At 47.8% G+C, this 16,525-nt stretch overlaps 7 protein-coding genes across 7 annotated transcripts; 4 read left to right on the top strand and 3 right to left on the bottom strand.

The window, feature by feature from the left end:
- Nucleotides 1–839: 839 nt before the first annotated feature.
- N7487_000468 (pyrroline-5-carboxylate reductase family protein) lies at nucleotides 840–1,789 on the bottom strand (the record flags this gene model as incomplete). Its single annotated transcript, XM_056868216.1, has 2 exons — nucleotides 840–1,681; nucleotides 1,744–1,789. The coding sequence occupies 2 exons, from the start codon at nucleotides 1,787–1,789 to the stop codon at nucleotides 840–842; spliced, it is 888 nt and encodes a 295-aa protein (XP_056733000.1).
- Nucleotides 1,790–2,745: 956 nt separating this feature from the next.
- Nucleotides 2,746–4,335, bottom strand: N7487_000467 (Proline oxidase; the record flags this gene model as incomplete). The annotated part of the gene is made up of 4 exons (XM_056868215.1): nucleotides 2,746–2,810; nucleotides 2,866–3,832; nucleotides 3,862–3,997; nucleotides 4,052–4,335. 4 exons carry the CDS (start codon nucleotides 4,333–4,335, stop codon nucleotides 2,746–2,748), a joined length of 1,452 nt encoding a protein of 483 aa, XP_056732999.1.
- Nucleotides 4,336–5,012: 677 nt separating this feature from the next.
- Nucleotides 5,013–6,509, top strand: N7487_000466 (Amino acid transporter transmembrane; the record flags this gene model as incomplete). The annotated part of the gene is made up of 1 exon (XM_056868214.1): nucleotides 5,013–6,509. One exon carries the CDS (start codon nucleotides 5,013–5,015, stop codon nucleotides 6,507–6,509), a length of 1,497 nt encoding a protein of 498 aa, XP_056732998.1.
- A 1,170-nt stretch (nucleotides 6,510–7,679) lies between these two features.
- On the top strand, nucleotides 7,680–8,515 carry N7487_000465 (uncharacterized protein; the record flags this gene model as incomplete). Its single annotated transcript, XM_056868213.1, has 2 exons — nucleotides 7,680–7,889; nucleotides 7,961–8,515. 2 exons carry the CDS (start codon nucleotides 7,680–7,682, stop codon nucleotides 8,513–8,515), a joined length of 765 nt encoding a protein of 254 aa, XP_056732997.1.
- Nucleotides 8,516–9,178: 663 nt separating this feature from the next.
- N7487_000464 (flavin-containing monooxygenase) lies at nucleotides 9,179–11,034 on the bottom strand (the record flags this gene model as incomplete). The annotated part of the gene is made up of 4 exons (XM_056868212.1): nucleotides 9,179–9,646; nucleotides 9,697–10,419; nucleotides 10,472–10,845; nucleotides 10,893–11,034. The coding sequence occupies 4 exons, from the start codon at nucleotides 11,032–11,034 to the stop codon at nucleotides 9,179–9,181; spliced, it is 1,707 nt and encodes a 568-aa protein (XP_056732996.1).
- Nucleotides 11,035–11,872: 838 nt separating this feature from the next.
- Nucleotides 11,873–13,225, top strand: N7487_000463 (serine hydrolase domain-containing protein; the record flags this gene model as incomplete). The annotated part of the gene is made up of 3 exons (XM_056868211.1): nucleotides 11,873–12,397; nucleotides 12,446–12,743; nucleotides 12,804–13,225. 3 exons carry the CDS (start codon nucleotides 11,873–11,875, stop codon nucleotides 13,223–13,225), a joined length of 1,245 nt encoding a protein of 414 aa, XP_056732995.1.
- Nucleotides 13,226–14,299: 1,074 nt separating this feature from the next.
- Nucleotides 14,300–16,117, top strand: N7487_000462 (uncharacterized protein; the record flags this gene model as incomplete). The annotated part of the gene is made up of 1 exon (XM_056868210.1): nucleotides 14,300–16,117. The coding sequence occupies one exon, from the start codon at nucleotides 14,300–14,302 to the stop codon at nucleotides 16,115–16,117; it is 1,818 nt and encodes a 605-aa protein (XP_056732994.1).
- Between the last annotated feature and the right edge of the window lie 408 nt (nucleotides 16,118–16,525).

Here is a 16,525-nt window from a genome sequence, read left to right as displayed (position 1 = left end):
ACATAAAGTTACAATAGGTATATAGGTATATATTCCAATTTTAAACAAAATTCAACGAGTAGAGGACGAGATGTTGCGAAAAATTTAAGCTTAATATACACTTTACTACGGGATATATATTACACCACTACTTTCTAAGTAAACTTCTATAATTTAAGACTTATTTAAATTACACGTTTTCTCGCGCGTGTAAACGTGATATATAAATTTAACTAATTCTTAATCATGTATCAGTTAAAATATTAAAATATTACCTTAACATAAGGGCTAGAAACGGGGTCTGAACATATTGTAATTAAAATTTCAAGACGTTTGCATTGTTCAGTGCCAACTGGGCCCAAATCCCAGCGTATTTGTGAGTTAGGTTGGGTTGGGCTATGAGCTTTGTTGGGTTTGCGGAGGTCGAGTATCGACAGCCCTCACAGAATTTCCGCGAGAACGGTCTTTTGCGCTACACATTGCATGGCTACGATTGTAAGGCATTGTAGAATGAACCCCTCGCAATATCAGTCCGCTGATAAACTTCAATCAGGTTGAAAATCTATGCAGATTCCGGCTTCAAGCTCGAAATAGTAGGCGAACTATCATACGTCCTTGACAACCCATGAGGAGAGTGTGGTATTAGTCGATCTCGTCGAAATCCTTGTGTTATATGTATAGGGAAGATGGGGAGAAACTGAATCAGGATCTGCAAAAAAAAAAAAAAGAGAACCGGCTCCAAGTTCTTCTATTTTCGTAAAATTGTTCGGACTGAAAATATTTGTTCTCGGCTGAGATTTGGAATCATAATATGGTCAAAATAATGACCTTTAATTCATTGAATAAGTACATTGGATCTCTTAACGTGTAGAGGACATCTTTTTCGACTTCTCCGCCGCTGCTAGGATTGCACTTGTGAACGCTGAACGAACTCCGAGCTTTTCAAGTTCCAAGAGAGCTCTAATAGAGCATCCTCCAGGAGAGGCAATTTTCTCTCGTAGGACACTCGGATGATCTCCTGCAGGTACCAGTTTCATCATACCAATAGCACTGTTCACCACCAAATTCTGCACCTCCGGTCGCCTCACACCCTCAGCGACAGCAGCATCTAGCAATCCATCAATGGCAAGGAGCAGCAGCGAGCCGGCACAACCGACCAAGACTGCACATATATCAAAAGACTTCTCAGGAATTTGATGGGCCTCACCGACCTGACGAAATACCCAAGATGCGAGCTCGAGGTTCTCCTTGGTGGTGGCAGGACTCGAGGTGTACAATGTCACAGCCTCTCGGATCCTAGCTGCCATATTGGGCATCGCACGTACAGACTGAAGTGACTTTGGACTGTTTGAGTCATCGTGATTTTCTCCGAAGGTTAGGCGGTTCAATTCAGCAGTGGTAATGCCGGCCATGATGCTAAGGACAAATTTATCCCGCAAAGCTTCCTTGAACCCGGGAACTGCAAAGACATCGGCTCTCTTGAAGGGCTTAAATGCCAATATCACTACATCTGCTTCTTGGACAGCACGAATATTGTCATCCGCCGTAAAAACTGTGAGTCGTGATTTGTGATCAGAGAGGGCGGTTTCGACGCGGGTTTGAGAGGGTTCGGTTCCGACAGTGCAGGTGAGGTGCTTGATTTGGAAACCTTCTTCATCTTTTGGATCGAGAATGCCAGCAGCAATTGCGGTTCCTAGGGTACCTAATTACCGAAACAGTCAGTCGTCTCATGCTTGAGCTAATGGAAGGATATGATTCACTTACCACAGCCGATTATGGCAACCGTTAACTGATTGATGTTAATTCCCATCTTTGAAATAATTTAAAATAATTTGAAATAATTTAAATGAATGAAACACAAATAGTTAGACCAAACCAAATATTTATCTATGTTCTCCAGATAATCTGCACCAGTCACTCGTTTTGTCTTACTCGGACCGAGTCGGTTGAGATCTCGGTCCGGTCAACACGTAGATAAATAGACGGAGGGCCTACCCGAGTCTGGCGCGTACTGCGGTGGAACTACCGGATCATTCGATATAAACTGACCAACGATTAGCAGGCTTTGCGGGGGAAGAAGTCGGATAGCATAGCCGGGACTGTTTATCATGCCAAGTATCTGAGAGTACATGCTAGCAACATTCATCAAACTTCCTTGTCCGACAAGGGCATCCGGGTCCACTCCAGGGCTGGTACAGTTGATTATGTAATCGACTATGATGTCCACGGGTTGCGCCCAGCTACATGTACTTTTGGAGAACCTGTACTGTTTGTATTCTGCGGCTGTACAGGTGTTCAATCCCTGGCCGACTCGTAGGAATGGATTTCGCATGTAGTTACCGATTGCCATATTGCTTACATTTGTCTCTCAGGGATCGAAGATGAACTTTGTACCTTGACAGAAGCACACTCTATAGGCACATCACACATGACATATAACAATGAGGAGTCTTAAGTTACTACTCTCAAGTGTGTATGGTAACTCAAGGATTACATTCAGAAACTATGAAACAGGATCTTTACATTTAAATATCACGAGCCTACATCAATTTGTGAAAGGCAGCAACCGACTCCGAATTTCACGACCCAGTCGAACTCTCTCTGCAATAGCACCGCCTCGTCCCGCTAGAACAGCTTTGTTCTCGGTGGCCCGTCTCGCTAAAAATGGCAGACATTCTTTGAGGTCACCATAACTCATTGACTTAGGTAGAAATTAGCATTAATGACATCACTCCTCGTGGGGAAGAAAAGTATGTACCTTGACAACTAGTGGAAATCCCCCTCAGCCATCAAAGACCCGGTAATCTTGTTGGTCAAGTCATCTTTCATACCTGCAATTTATCAGAATCATTACCAGAAGCAATCCAAGAAAAAGGAATAACTGACCGTAAAGCTGCGCAAAGGCAATACTACCAGCGGTCTCACTGGATACCACAAGCTTGTTTGTATCGCCCTGGCGCTTGGCCATCCCATATTTCTCTAACAGCTCGATCCCGCGGTCAATGCTGATGGAGTTGTGAGTGGCAAACACGACACTAATCCTGGAATGACCAGTCTTTTGTATCTGCTCAGCTACGGTGGAGAGTGTCTTCTCAACCCCATAGTTGTAGGAGGCATCTGTTTCTGATTTGGTTTCCCAAACCGGCCCAGGACCCTCCCTCCCTTCTTCTTTCCATCTAGCAGCTTCTGTGACCATATAAGCACCTCTAACCTGTTTGAAGAGCAGCTTGTAGCCCTTCTCATCTGCGCGCTGAATCTGTTGGTTGAGAAGCTGGGGATATCTGCGGAGATAAGCCTGGAAAGAGGCTATACAAGTTGGGGGTCCTTCCAGCGAGTTGTATTTTTGCATAAGTTCGTCGGTTAAAGAGTCAATCACAGGTTGATACCAAGTCTGCTCCGCATCAATGACGATGCGGACGTTGTTCTGTCTTGCCTTCGTAGCAATACTCTCCAATACTGCACGGAGGTTCAACAGCTCTTTCCGGTCCGAGTCTGTTACACTTTTGAGTGCTGCTTCCCAGTCACCATCGTGAGGCAGTCCCGGATACGGAACATCCTTATCCAGGCCATTCTCTTCTCTAGCTTTGAGAATGGCCTGAGAGCCATGGTAAAGCGCACTCGGGTTGGGAAGCAGACCCGTGATCTTGATTCGAACCCAGCAACGGCTGTCGCCCCCAGTACCGCTGGTGTCAGGCCAGAACTTTCGCGCCAACTCCCCTTGAGCCTCAATTGAAGATAGAACATGTTGTGTTTGTTCAAGGATAAGTTGGGTCTGCTTGCTTGAGCCGTCAAGTTCAGCTTCGATGTTGTAGCCGAGAAGGGTACCGATTTCCTCATTACGAAGGGCCTCAATCTTAGGCAGACATTCCGAAACCGTTTCACCCCCAGAAATTGATTAAAGAAGGTTTCCATGACGACGGCATTGGTGATTGAGGCGACAATAGGAATTTCCGATAATACGTTGTACAGAGACTCGCTTATGTCGACCCAAGCCGGCGAGGAGCAAAACGCAAAAGCACTGCAGAACTATGGTGTTAGCCAATTTTCAAATAACCTCATACTTCGGACTTACACCCAACCCGAGAGAAGCTTGGACAATGGAACCGATGAAAGTGCCATTTTATCCCGTGGATCCTCCACATCTTCAACCTCGCCACGTCCAGACCACAACAGCCCAGCGATAGCTAGAGTTGTTCCACCCGTAGCATATGCGATGTTCTTAGAGCTGAAATAATTTGTTTTGGCTCGGTTGGCTTTGCCGTTTATGACTTGCGATATTGAAGCTGACGTAGCAAACCCACGGAGTGGTCGTCGCCTAGCCGCGTGAAGTAGATGATTTCTGGTGAAAACAAACATGATTATACAGTCTGTGGAGGGTAAACCTGTTGGAATTGAGCTAGAAGTAAAGAAGAAGAAATTATCAATAAGGATGGTAGATATGGGAAGAGATAGTCGCCTTAAAATCTCGGCCCGACAAGGGCTTAGTGCGTGGTATGCATGTCTCGGACCGAGATACCATTATCAATACGCTACGTATGTGGTGATAGATAGATAGATAGATAGATAGATAGATAGACGAGGAGCAAAGATGAAATCCATGGATATCTAGCTATCTACTTTTTTTTATCTACGTCTCCTCTAGCTTGATGATAACAGATAATCATATTATTGGCGCTCTTATCATGAAGGTCTATCAATTTCATTTTCACCGGCAGAGAAAGATCATAGATGACTTTTGTTTTCTTCACCAACAGGACCAGTTTGACTTGAACGACGAAATTTTAAACAGCCAGGATGTACCACTCTTACATAAAGAGCCCGAGGTGACCAAGTCCATTGTAGAGGACGTTTGTATACTAGCAAAATGACGATCTTCCCCGCAAAATTTACCCCAGTTCTTTTCTCGGCCCGAGCTGATAAGCTCATTCGACTCCACTGCGAGTCAAATGTTCTATGGGTGTTTAAATTGCGCTTTCAAATTCCCTTTCGGTTACGTTTGAAATTTACCATCTTATGCATACTCATAGTACAACATGAATCAATCCAAGAAAGACCGAATCCAAGACGACGGACATGATATCGACAATGGGGCTTTCCACGATTTGGCCCACGACGAGGACCACAAAGCTCGCTTCCAGGCACCGCAAGACTTGTTCAACAGTGAAGAGGGTGATGTCGACTTCCGGAGCGTCTCATGGCAAGGGGCTGCTATCCTAATCGCCAAACTTCAAATCGGCCTAGGTGCTCTCAGTCTCCCAGCCACCTTTCATGTCTTGGGATTCTTCCCCGGAGTACTGTGTTTCGTCATTCTGTCTGTTATTACAACTGTGGCCGGTTACGTTAGTGGGAATGCCAGGCTATATTATCCCCATATGCACAGCATTGGCGACGCCGCGGAGCTACTTTTTGGAAAAGGAGCGCGAGAATTCATCGGGGTTATCTACTACATATATCTCGCTCTCGTCGCCGGAGCAGGCATGCTCACCACGTCCGTGGCACTTAACGCACTCTCCGATCATGGTGCTTGCACTATGGTCTTCCTCGCCGTCGCATGTGGATGTGCCTTCGTTGTTGGAACCGGTTTCCGTTCTCTGGAAAAGGTAGCCTGGATCAGTTGGATCGGCGTGGCTGGCATCATCTTCGCTATTTGGATAACCGCAATCGCCTGTCTTACCAGAGATAGGCCCGCGGGGGCACCACCCGGGCCGTTCAACCTAGACATTCGTGTTTTGCCCAAGGCAAACTTTACCCAAGCCATGGCAGCAGTATCCACCCAGCTCTTTGCTTTGGGTGCATCAGGAACTTTCTTCTCCGTTGCGGCCGAGATGAAGGAACCCCAAAAGTTCACGCGCGCTCTCATCTGTGGCCAGTCTTTTATCGTTATAACGAACATCGCCATTTCGTCCATCATGTACGGCAAGATTGGCCAATATCTTGTAAGCCCAGCCCTGGGGTCTGCTGGCGTCTTGATCAAAAAGATATCATACGGTATTGCGTTTCCCGGATTATTGGTGACGGCCATTCTATGGAGCCACATTGCGGGCAAATATTGGTTCGTCAGAATTCTCCGCGGCACACGGCATCTTCAATCCAACACAGTCACCCACTGGGCCGTTTGGGTTGGATCAATGACCGTGACTGTTGTTTTTGGATTCATTATTGTCGGTGTTGTGCCTTTCTTCGACGATTTTCTAAGTTTGGTCGGCGCACTCTTTAATCCCGTTTTCACTAATGTCTTTCCTGGTCTCATGATCCTCTTTTATTTGGGAGAAAAACCTATCATAGCAAGCGATAGAGTCCAGACGGTGGAAACTGCAAAAACAATCTCGCCCATGGTTTGGTTACCTGCTGCTTTCAAAGCATATCGGAATGGGTGGAAACAAGCCTTGGCACTTGCAGGTGCAATTTTCCTGATTGTTTCGGGACTTTTTATCATCATCGGGGGGACTTACTCATCTGTGTTGAGTATACAGGCTTCGTATGATGATGGATCGGTATCGGGAGTCTTCTCATGTGGTGATAACTCTTAGGCGTCGAGAAGGAATTTTTACATTTGGTATACTATGTATGTATTGGGGCAGATAGCAGTGTGAAATTTGATCTTATCATATTGTAGCATTTTCTGAAGATGACAGCTACGATATCTGAAACTCCTTCTTTTGATTCCTATGTTTTCATCCACACTCTGGGTAGATAGACCCATTATTTACCCTTATCCCTTCGGGGTTGATATATAAGCTACCTCAATAGACATTCCAACGCGGATGACACAATCGCAGTCTGGCTGTCTATTCAGGTTGATAGAATAGAAGGAAACATACAAATAGCCACTCCCATGCCTTGTGACAGGAAAAAGTGATATTCTAGAAGGGATAAGATCAAGCTGGTCTTAATGCTATATTTTGAATAGATGACTTGGTGAACAACGCATTTATCTGGTTAGACATTGCTGCAAGAATGCATATCCAGGAACTTTGCACATGTCACAAGGCAATACTACCCCAGACCCCGAACTAAATAAATACTGTCACTGCATCAATTTCTACAATTTTCATGCTTATATACTTATCTCCTGTGCTATTTGTAGGTTACTGAGGCATTTTCCGTATCATTTCTTTCCCTGCAAAAGTAAAATTAAATTGTATGTGTCGGGGTTTCAACAAATTTGGGGCTTTTGGGATGTGTAATATTGCATGTGTAGTTGTCGATTCAATAATGAGGATATAGAGTTCCAGTAATGACGAGCCCACCGAAGATGCAAAATATCTCTTTCTCGCAAAACGGATGCATACTGGGCAAAATTCGGGATCTGCTCGTTTGGAACATCAGTTGACCGACTGGAAGATCATTCTCGTCCTCTAGCCCTTCTTGGCAGATGTTATGGGCAAATTGACATATTACCCCACAATCGGACTGCAGCCCGATAAGACCAAGTAACTAATCTAGGAGGTATGTATCCTGGCGAAGTGGGCCGGGCCGAGGGCAGTTGATATCTAGAGATAAGCTTAGACCGAACCCCGGAAGGGCCATCCGACTTCGCAGCCGGATCAGTGGTCCGTGTGTAGATTATGCTTCAACGCCTATGTCAAATGGGGAATTGCTTCATATAAATAATACCCAAAAGCCTCTTGTTACGATCAAGTCAAGAACCTTCGTATTTTCCAAACAAAACTCAAACGACAAACCTTGAAAACGTCAACATGCCAGGCCGCCTTGAAGGAAAGATTGCTCTCGTATCGGGCTCAACCCAAGGCTTCGGACGCGGAATCTTTGAGACCTTTGTCCGCGAGGGAGCAGTAGTACTTGGAATGGATCTCCAGGCCACCGATGGTCCTGTTGATGGCTACCCCGAGAACGTGGCCTACCAGATCAAGGCTAATGTTGCTGAAGAAGCAAGCTGGATCAAAGCGGTAAGCTAAGCCAACTATCCTCAACAAGACCCTTTTTTGCTAGTATTATGATGCTGACCTTTCTCGTATAGCTCGAAACCTCTATCGCAAAGTTCGGCAAAGCTCCATCAATTGTCGTTCACAATGCCGGCTGGTCGTACCCCAACAAGTCCGGACTCGATGTGACCGTGGAAGAGTTTGACCGCCTATTTAACGTCAACGTCAGAAGTATCTATCTCGGTTCAAAGGTCCTCGTCCCTGAAATGAAAAAGAATGGCCCGGGTTCCACCGTTGTGATTTCCAGCGAGAATGCTATCCGTCCCGGCGCTACGCAGACATGGTATAACGCTACAAAGGCGGGAGTTTCTTCGGCCACCAAGTCGATGGCTTTGGAATTTGCCCGAGATCAACTGCGCTTCAATACTATTTGTCCGACTTCCGGAAACACGCCTCTCCTGAACAAGTTCGCTGGTATCGCAGATGGACCGGTTCCCGCGGAGATCATTAAGGCGAAGTGCGAGTCGATCCCAATCGGTCGCCTCGTCGAACCGTCCGATGTTGCAAATGTCGCTCTCTTCTTGGCAGAGCCTGCAAGCTCAATTATCAGTGGTGTTGAGATCCTGGTTGATGGTGCACGTTGTGTATAGAGACCATAAGAATGAAGCTTGAGCTTGTTACAGCCCACCGACGGACTTTGTCATCTATCATTGGGCCCAGCTTATATAACGCATCGATAGTGTGACTACAATTAGAGGAATTCTATCGCAAACATAATCTGGCTACCATCTGTGTACTTTGATCTGCTAAAAATACGTAACCCAAAAGAACGTTCGCACACTGTGGTTGAGGAAGGCCCACTGGGAAGCCCGCTGTTTTTGAGTCAATAAGGGCAGCCTTGACACTGCTGATGTTCCTGACATAGAATGATAGGTGGAGATCCATTATAAACATTTCGCATAGGACTTATTTCGGAGCACTAGCCAGTTTGTTAGTCCCCGTGGCAAGCAGTCACCTCCATGGATGATGGCTAGCTTATTGTCCGAGAATAGTTCCCCGCTATAATGTAAATAAATGGTTTCATCCACTCCAAGACGCGTTAAATGGGAGTTCGGTTAACGGTAGTATCAACGCTAACAATAGCATGAATGTTGGGATTATATCAGAATATGAAATATCTTTCAAGTATTTTGAATTCTCTGCTAAGTTAAAACAAAGTACCTCACGCGATATGCTTCGGGCCCTTGGGTGGGAGCTAAACGCCCACTGCCACTCAATATCAGAAACAAACTCAAGCGTCCATCGAATCCCACTCAAGCCCTGACGACATCGAATCCTTCCTCCCAGTTATCCAGGGCCGCCCGAATCTCCATAGCATAAGCGGGGATACCACCAGAGTAGCACACTGGCTCAGAAACCTTGCCAGGGATGCTGCCACCCATGTACGTCGACTGCGCCGTGGGGAAGAGAGTCCTATTATTGAGCTCCACAACATGGTTCTTCCACTTATCAGCAGCCTCAATCTTGGGATTGATGTACTTGATATTATTGGCTTCAATCTTGGCAATGGCGTCGGAAATCCAGCGGCCTTGGACTGCGACTGACGTGGGGCCATTGCTCAGGAGTGTTGGGCCGTGTGCGCCATAGATGTGGAACATATTGGGGTAGCCGCTCACAGTGGTACCGAGATAGGTCTTTGCGCCTGGAATCCATTCCTTCTCGAGCTCGGCACCGTCGATGCTCCTCAGGCCGAGCTGGGTCATGACGCCGGTAACGACATCCTGTGAGTATCAGCACATGTGATATCGGTGGTGCATTAAACAGGACTTACGAATCCAGTTGCGACAGCAATAACATCAAGTTCATGGTGAGTTCCGTCCTCGAGTGTGATACCAGTCTCAGTAAACTCCTTGATCGGGTTATTCTTAATGTCAACCAGGTGTACCGATTCCCGATTGAACTGTTCGTAGTAGGTCCTCTCAAGACATGGCCGCTTGATACCGAAATAATGCGGCATTTTCCGAGGTGCAAGCAACTCCCTCGTAACGGGGTCACCGATACGATCACGGGTCTTCTTGGCCCAGAAATTGTATGACTCTTTGTTGGCATCGGGGTTGATCAAGTTATCCTTGTACACGGCAACCCAGTAGCGGAAACCACCCTCCTTCCAGACGCTCTCGTAGAGGGCCTCGCGCTCTTCGGGTGTGTCGTCGAAGGTGTTGCGTTCGCACCAATCATACAGGAAGCCGGCAAAGTTAGTCTCGCGGTACCGGAACAGCTCTGGGTAGTAGGGCTTGATGCGTTCCTGTTCCTCAACAGTGAGGTCCCGCTTGCGCATGGGTACGGCAAGGTTAGGAGTTCGTTGGAAGACCTTGAGGTCGGCAGCCTCAGGGCCCCAGGCCTGCGTGATCTGCACACCCGAGGCACCGGTGCCGATGATACCACAGCGCTTGCTTTTCACGTCGATTTCTTCCTCCGGCCAGAAAGATGAGTGGTGCACGATACCCTTGAATTTATCCATGCCGGGCCACGGGGGAATGTAACGTTTAGCGGCCTAAACAGTTTATTAGCAGGCCTTAATTTGACTGAGGGGTGTAATTACTTACAAAGCCGGTTCCAAGGACGAGGTATTTGGCCTTGGTCGTCCGGCCATCTGCAGTTTTAATACTCCACCTTCCCTCGTTCGTATCAAACTGAGCTCCAACCACGACGGTGTTGAAGGCGCAGTCCTTCTTGACGCCAATTACTTTGTCAACGTGGTCAAAGTAATCACGCAGGTTTTGGTAGTTAGGGTAGTTGTTGGGCCAGTTCCACGTGTTGTATACTTCGGGCCAAGAGAACTCGTACTCTGGGACTTCGGAGTCAACGCCGGCGCCGGGGTAGCAATTCCATCGCCAGGTGCCACCTGTGTCATTACCGGCCTCGAAAATGACCGTCTTCAGGCCGCGATCACGAAGCGTCTTGAGCATAAAGATACCGGCTATCTCGTCAGCTGGTTGGTGAATGAAGCCTGGAATAAGGGCTTACCAAAACCGGCACCAACTACCAACGCATCGACCTCGAGATTTTCAGCATATGGCCCAGTCTTATCGGCATGGACTTCTGAGTAGTCGGTGAGCTCAGTGTTATACTTCTTTGGTCTGGAGACGATCTCTCCGATGCTACCCATTTTGACAGACTCTTCGATTAAATATTGAAATGAGCAAGTGTTGCTGTTGTTGTAACTAAATAAGAAGACTGACTGTTGGAGTGTCATGAAGCTTTCTTTCCCGGGCACCTCCTCCTACTTATACGTATCCTCGCCCATGTCTTGCTGCGGATGATAGTATATGCTGCGAACAGTATTCTACTCGGTGCCCATGATACAGCTAACCGCAGGGTACCCCTCCTCCATGCACCACGTGGGGCGGACTTTTGTGGTCATCGTGACAATGTGGCTTTTTGCCCGGAGCTTCAGTCCTTGACTTGATAGATTCTGGGTTGGAATCTGAGCTTTGGAGACCTTCTATCCGAATCAACTCTCATGTTTTTCTTATAACCCTACTTTTATAGTGTAGCTTTCCATCCGGAGGAGCAATAATGACAACTTGATTCTCCAGAAGAACCGAAGCGCTTCAGAGCTGCATTTTCGTGATGCCACAGTAAGCTGTGGTACACGTCACATCAGTGCCTGCATTCCTCAATTTCCCATCACAAAGTATCCTGCAGGTGTGATAGGACCCCTTTCGGCCACTAGTTGCGGACCCGGAGCTGCGACAATCTTGAAACTTCCCCGCACCCGGTTCCGCAATCCACAGCGGTTCCGCAAAGTTAGTTGGGCATGGCCGCAGAAGTGGGGGAATCCTCGGTATCACGCGGGGGTGCACACGGTATCCTCCGCTGTTTGAAACTATTAAATAAGTTACGCTTCCATGCTCCTGGTTGCCCTCTGTTCTTTTTGGTGGACCCGACCTTTTAGCGATACAACATAACAATCCTCTATCCTATTCCACAACGGCCTCGGCAACATGCCTCTAAATGAGCAGGTGCATTCGCATCTCTGCGATATCATAGACAAAGCCTGTGAAGACCAAAAGTCAGGTATTCCAGGGACCACGGTCGTGGTTGTTGGAAAAGATGGCAACGAATTATTAGCCCACTCTGCGGGTAATCGAGGTGCGGGATCCAATGACCCCATGACCTTGGACAGCATCTTCTGGATTGCATCTTGTACGAAGATGTTGGTTGGTGTTGCCTGTATGCAATTGGTTGAGCAGGGCGTTCTTAAGCTAGATGATGCGGAGCAGACAGAGGGTCTTTGCCCTGAATTGAAGAGTCTCAAAGTTTTGCTGCCAGATGGGAGCCTTGAAGAGAAGAAGCATGGAATTACCCTGCGTATGCTGTTAACCCATACTGCCGGATTTGGCTATACATTTTTCAATGAGAGATTGAAACAGTGGTCGTACCCGATTGGAGCAGATGAGTTCTCTGGACGAATTGAGGATATGAAGCTGCCTCTGCTATTCCAGCCCGGTGAAGGCTGGCAATATGGCGTAAGTGCCATTAATCCAGAATCATGAATGTATCGCTGATGAGAATAGGTTGGTATCGACTGGGCGGGGATCGCACTGGAACGCGTGACAGGCCTAACGCTTAACGACTACCTACAGAAGAATGTCTTCCTGCCTCTCGGAATCAAAGAAATGTCCATGCTCCCGAGCGACGACATGCGCCAGAGGCTGGCGTACATGAATCATCGAAACCCGGATGGCACCCTGAGGCCACGAGATCATCTCCTTCGAGCGCCTCTGGTCGTTGACCTGGAGAACGATGCTGAAGTCGCTAGAGTATTTAACAGCGGTGGTGCGGGTATATTTGCCAAGCCGCAGGAATATTGCAGTGAGTCGCGAGTAGCTCCGAAAACCTGTCGAGATTCCATACACTGACTTGTCTCCGCAGAGGTCCTTGCAGTGCTATTGAATGATGGAACGTGCCCTAGAACAGGCAGCAAATTGCTTCAAAAAGAGACTGTCGACGAAATGTTCTCTAATCAGATTCCCCGGTTCCCCGATTACAGCCGTCAAAGCATCCCGGATGCAAAGCCGGACCTAACTAACCCAATTCCTGAATTATACCCAGTTGCTGGGAGCCCGCCACAAGGTTGGGGCATCACATTTATGCTAAGCAATGGCGGTGCAACTGGGCGGTCGAGTAGCACAGGGCACTGGGCTGGACTGGCGAATTTGTGGTGGTGGGCGGACAGGGAGAAGGGTGTTGCGGGCATTGTTTGCACACAAATCCTGCCATTTGGGGACGCCAAGGTTCTTGGGCTATGGGGAGCAGTTGAGGCTGAGATATACAAAGCCCTCGATAAGGCTTGATGTGGAAGGGCTTCTTGTTCCCTATTCATATTTCGCTCGTTGGGTTGTAGAGAATACAAACATTCTACTTCTCTTTCCATATTACTTGTATATACAGCTCCTATAGTCAAGACAATACATCGTTCCCAAGACTTGTAAAAAAAAGGATGGTCATTAAACTTTCATGGATGTGCGGACTAAGGGAAATCCGGGGAATGCGGGGAAGTTCCAAGGGGCTTCGGAGGTCCCGGAAATTCAACAAACCTTAAGCATAAACCTTAGAAGATCTCCAAGGTTCGCCTGTTTCCCCGCTTTTTGGGAACTTCTCAGATATTCATCCACCTCGGGGGGAAAACGAGAATAACAAACAAAGGTCAACAACGTTGGTCGACATGCCTATCCAGAAACGAGCCACAGCTCTTGCACAAGGATCCAGATCCAGGCGTCAGTACGGCTCTTGCGACCAGTGTAGAAAATCGAAACGGGCATGCGATGCACCATGCCTGGATCTGACTAGGCGAACATTGGTTAACAACGTCGATGGCCAACGATCATCCTGTTCGTACTGTGCCAGAACAAATAAACGATGTACGATGGAATGGGCCCGATCACAAGCTCGGTCTACGCTGAGATCCCCTCACCAAAACCCCCTTTATGGGCATGGAAATCGGGATCTTCTCTCCCCATGGAAATCCAATGAACTCCAGGCTACAACTGGATTGGAAACATGGAACAATCTACTCGAACCTAATTCCATGCAGGAGCCTATGACTTGGGAGTCGGAGTCAGCCAGCGTGGATTTTTCCGGGTCGTTACTTGATTATAATTCAATGCTGCTCAGTTCCATGCTCAATGATACCGAGAATTCACAGGAAAGGATGCAGGCAGAGACGCCTAGCGCATGGGCATCTACACGATCTGTGTCTAATCTCATGCCACCTTACGTCTCTAGTTCGCCAAATACCTCTACACAGCCACCCTCGGACTTCGAAATTGATCCAATGTGCGAACAAATGTGGCTGGCCTCTCAAACATACAGTAGCCTCGGATCCGCCCAATCCCAAAGCCCCCCGGCGGTCGAGTGACACTTCCTGGATGTCTCTCAACCCGCAATCCTCCCACTGGGACAGCCCGCAAGGGTCACTCTCCCCATTTTCCATCGATCAACAAATGATCAATTCATCCACCCGCCACCTGACCTCAGCCAACCTGCTCCAAATCTACCACGACGTGTTGGAGTATAGCCTATCTTGTTGGTTGAGCGACATGACTTGTCCCTACCAAGCAAGGTCAGGAAATATCGCTCATAATAAACGCGAACGGGGCTCCTTACGGTCTAATATGATATATCAGCGTACCATCAGGCTCGATCGTGTCGCACAATCTTGCAACCTTCTTCAACTGACACACGCCGAGGACCAGGCCGCGTCCAAGGCTCTGCACCTTGCAATCATGGCCTTCGCTACGCAGTGGGCACAGGGCAGTCGTCGGCACCGCGAGAAATATTCGACCAGGCCTCTTTATTATGGCGAGAACAAGGTTTCAAATGGTATTACCGAAGAGTTTGACCGCATTCTTCAGCGCCAATTTTGGGACCAGGCGCAACGTGCACTTCAAGAAGTCACCGATTTGGAGTGTTATAGAGTGGCATGTGCGGAGATGATCTTTGGCTTGACGCAAAGGCCATGGAGTCCCGGCAATCGGCCGCCTGGACAGAGGATGCAAGAACAAGGCCGCACGTTTGCTACAGAATCGGTCTTGATAAAATTGAACGGTATAATAAACAAAGAGGGGCCACCAATATACTTGGAGAGAGCAGCTCGGAAAATGCATGCGTTGAAGTATCGCTGTGACGCACTCGATAAGGGCCTCGGCAAACAGTACAGCGGTCGCGAGAAGGGCACCCACGGAATTGAGGCCATGAGTGCCGAAGATCGAGAGACAGTCGGTCTACTGTACTGGATGGCTATCATGTGTGACACCCTCTCCTCGTCCATGAACGAACGACCCGTTGTGGTACTGGATCAGGACTGCGAGCACGAAGGGCAAAAGGAGACTGAGGAAGTCGGGAATATGGACAAATCTATTCAAGGAGGTCGGTGGAATCTCGATCTCTTTCTGCCAGGAAACCTCAAGCAGACGCATCGAACGCACTGGCCTTGTTCTTATGAGGCTGCAGCTGAAGATGTAATCAAGTCAGCGCCGGTCAAAGTTCTTCTCTTCCGCCACCTGTCTTACCTACAAAATGCCGTTCGCAAGGGTGCCTCTCAAGGCCAGATCGAGGACATTATCCGCATGACGATGCTATTATATGAATACTGGAACAGAACGCACGGCGCCTTCTTTGGTGAACTGGTGCAGAACTACCACGCGGTTCCGCAGCGTATACAGGGCTGGTTTCTGTGTATCTCTGCTCACTGGTATCTTGCTTCTCTAATGCTTGCGGATCTGTTTGAATTCATTGACGAAAATTCCCTGGGTAGGGATGGTGCAACTCATATTCGTATCACCAACCAAGTGGCGAGGGAAATGAGGATTCACAGTGCCAGGGGGCTATCACGTCTGGCAAGAGTCGGTACGCCGTCTACTACAAATTATAACAGCTTGGGTGTGCCGCAGATGTCAGACTTTCACCACGCTGTCAACGAGGGCACGGTCTTGACCGAGCCATGGACGATTATTTTGATCAGGGCGTTTACCAAAGCTTGCATGGTCTTTCTAAGTGATGCAGATGAGTCTCTGCGCTGCCCCGGGACTACTCTCGGGCACAATAGTCATGATTTTGAGCGAAACATGGAGCAGGCCGAGGATTGTATGAAGGGGTTGTGGCTACTGGGTAAAAAGTCGGATATGGCACGAGAGATTGCCGAAATACTTTCACTCACGTTAGAAGAATTGCGGGATCGTATATAGCTTTTAAAATTTACGCATGTTGATGTCCATCCAAGTAGCCCGATCATTCCAGTTAAGACGGTGACAACAATTTTGTTCTTCCTTCTTCGGCCCCCCAACGGTTTTCTATTTTTACTTCAAGTCACAAGCAGATAGCTAAGCGCTGAATGAATGATCTCTCAGCAGTACAAATCAGACAGAAAATATTCAAAGGGTGAGAATAACCCACCAGTCGCGCCACTACTCAAACACCCTTTCAGCTGAGCTATAGAGTAATGCTATTGGGTGCCCTGCTTCATCTTAAAGCACTAGAACTCTTGGCATCTGCAGCCAGTCAAGCATATCAGATAGAGGTTTACGGAGTAGATCAGACAGAAATGATGTGTTGTCGCCTTTCTATCCCTCCAGTTGGTCCATTTTTGAAGCATA

Source organism: Penicillium crustosum (genome assembly GCF_028827405.1).
Source record: "Penicillium crustosum strain IBT 35664 chromosome Unknown utg000001l_segment0_segment0, whole genome shotgun sequence".
Taxonomy (NCBI): Eukaryota; Fungi; Ascomycota; class Eurotiomycetes; order Eurotiales; family Aspergillaceae; genus Penicillium; species Penicillium crustosum.
This window is presented reverse-complemented; position numbering and strand designations above follow the sequence as displayed.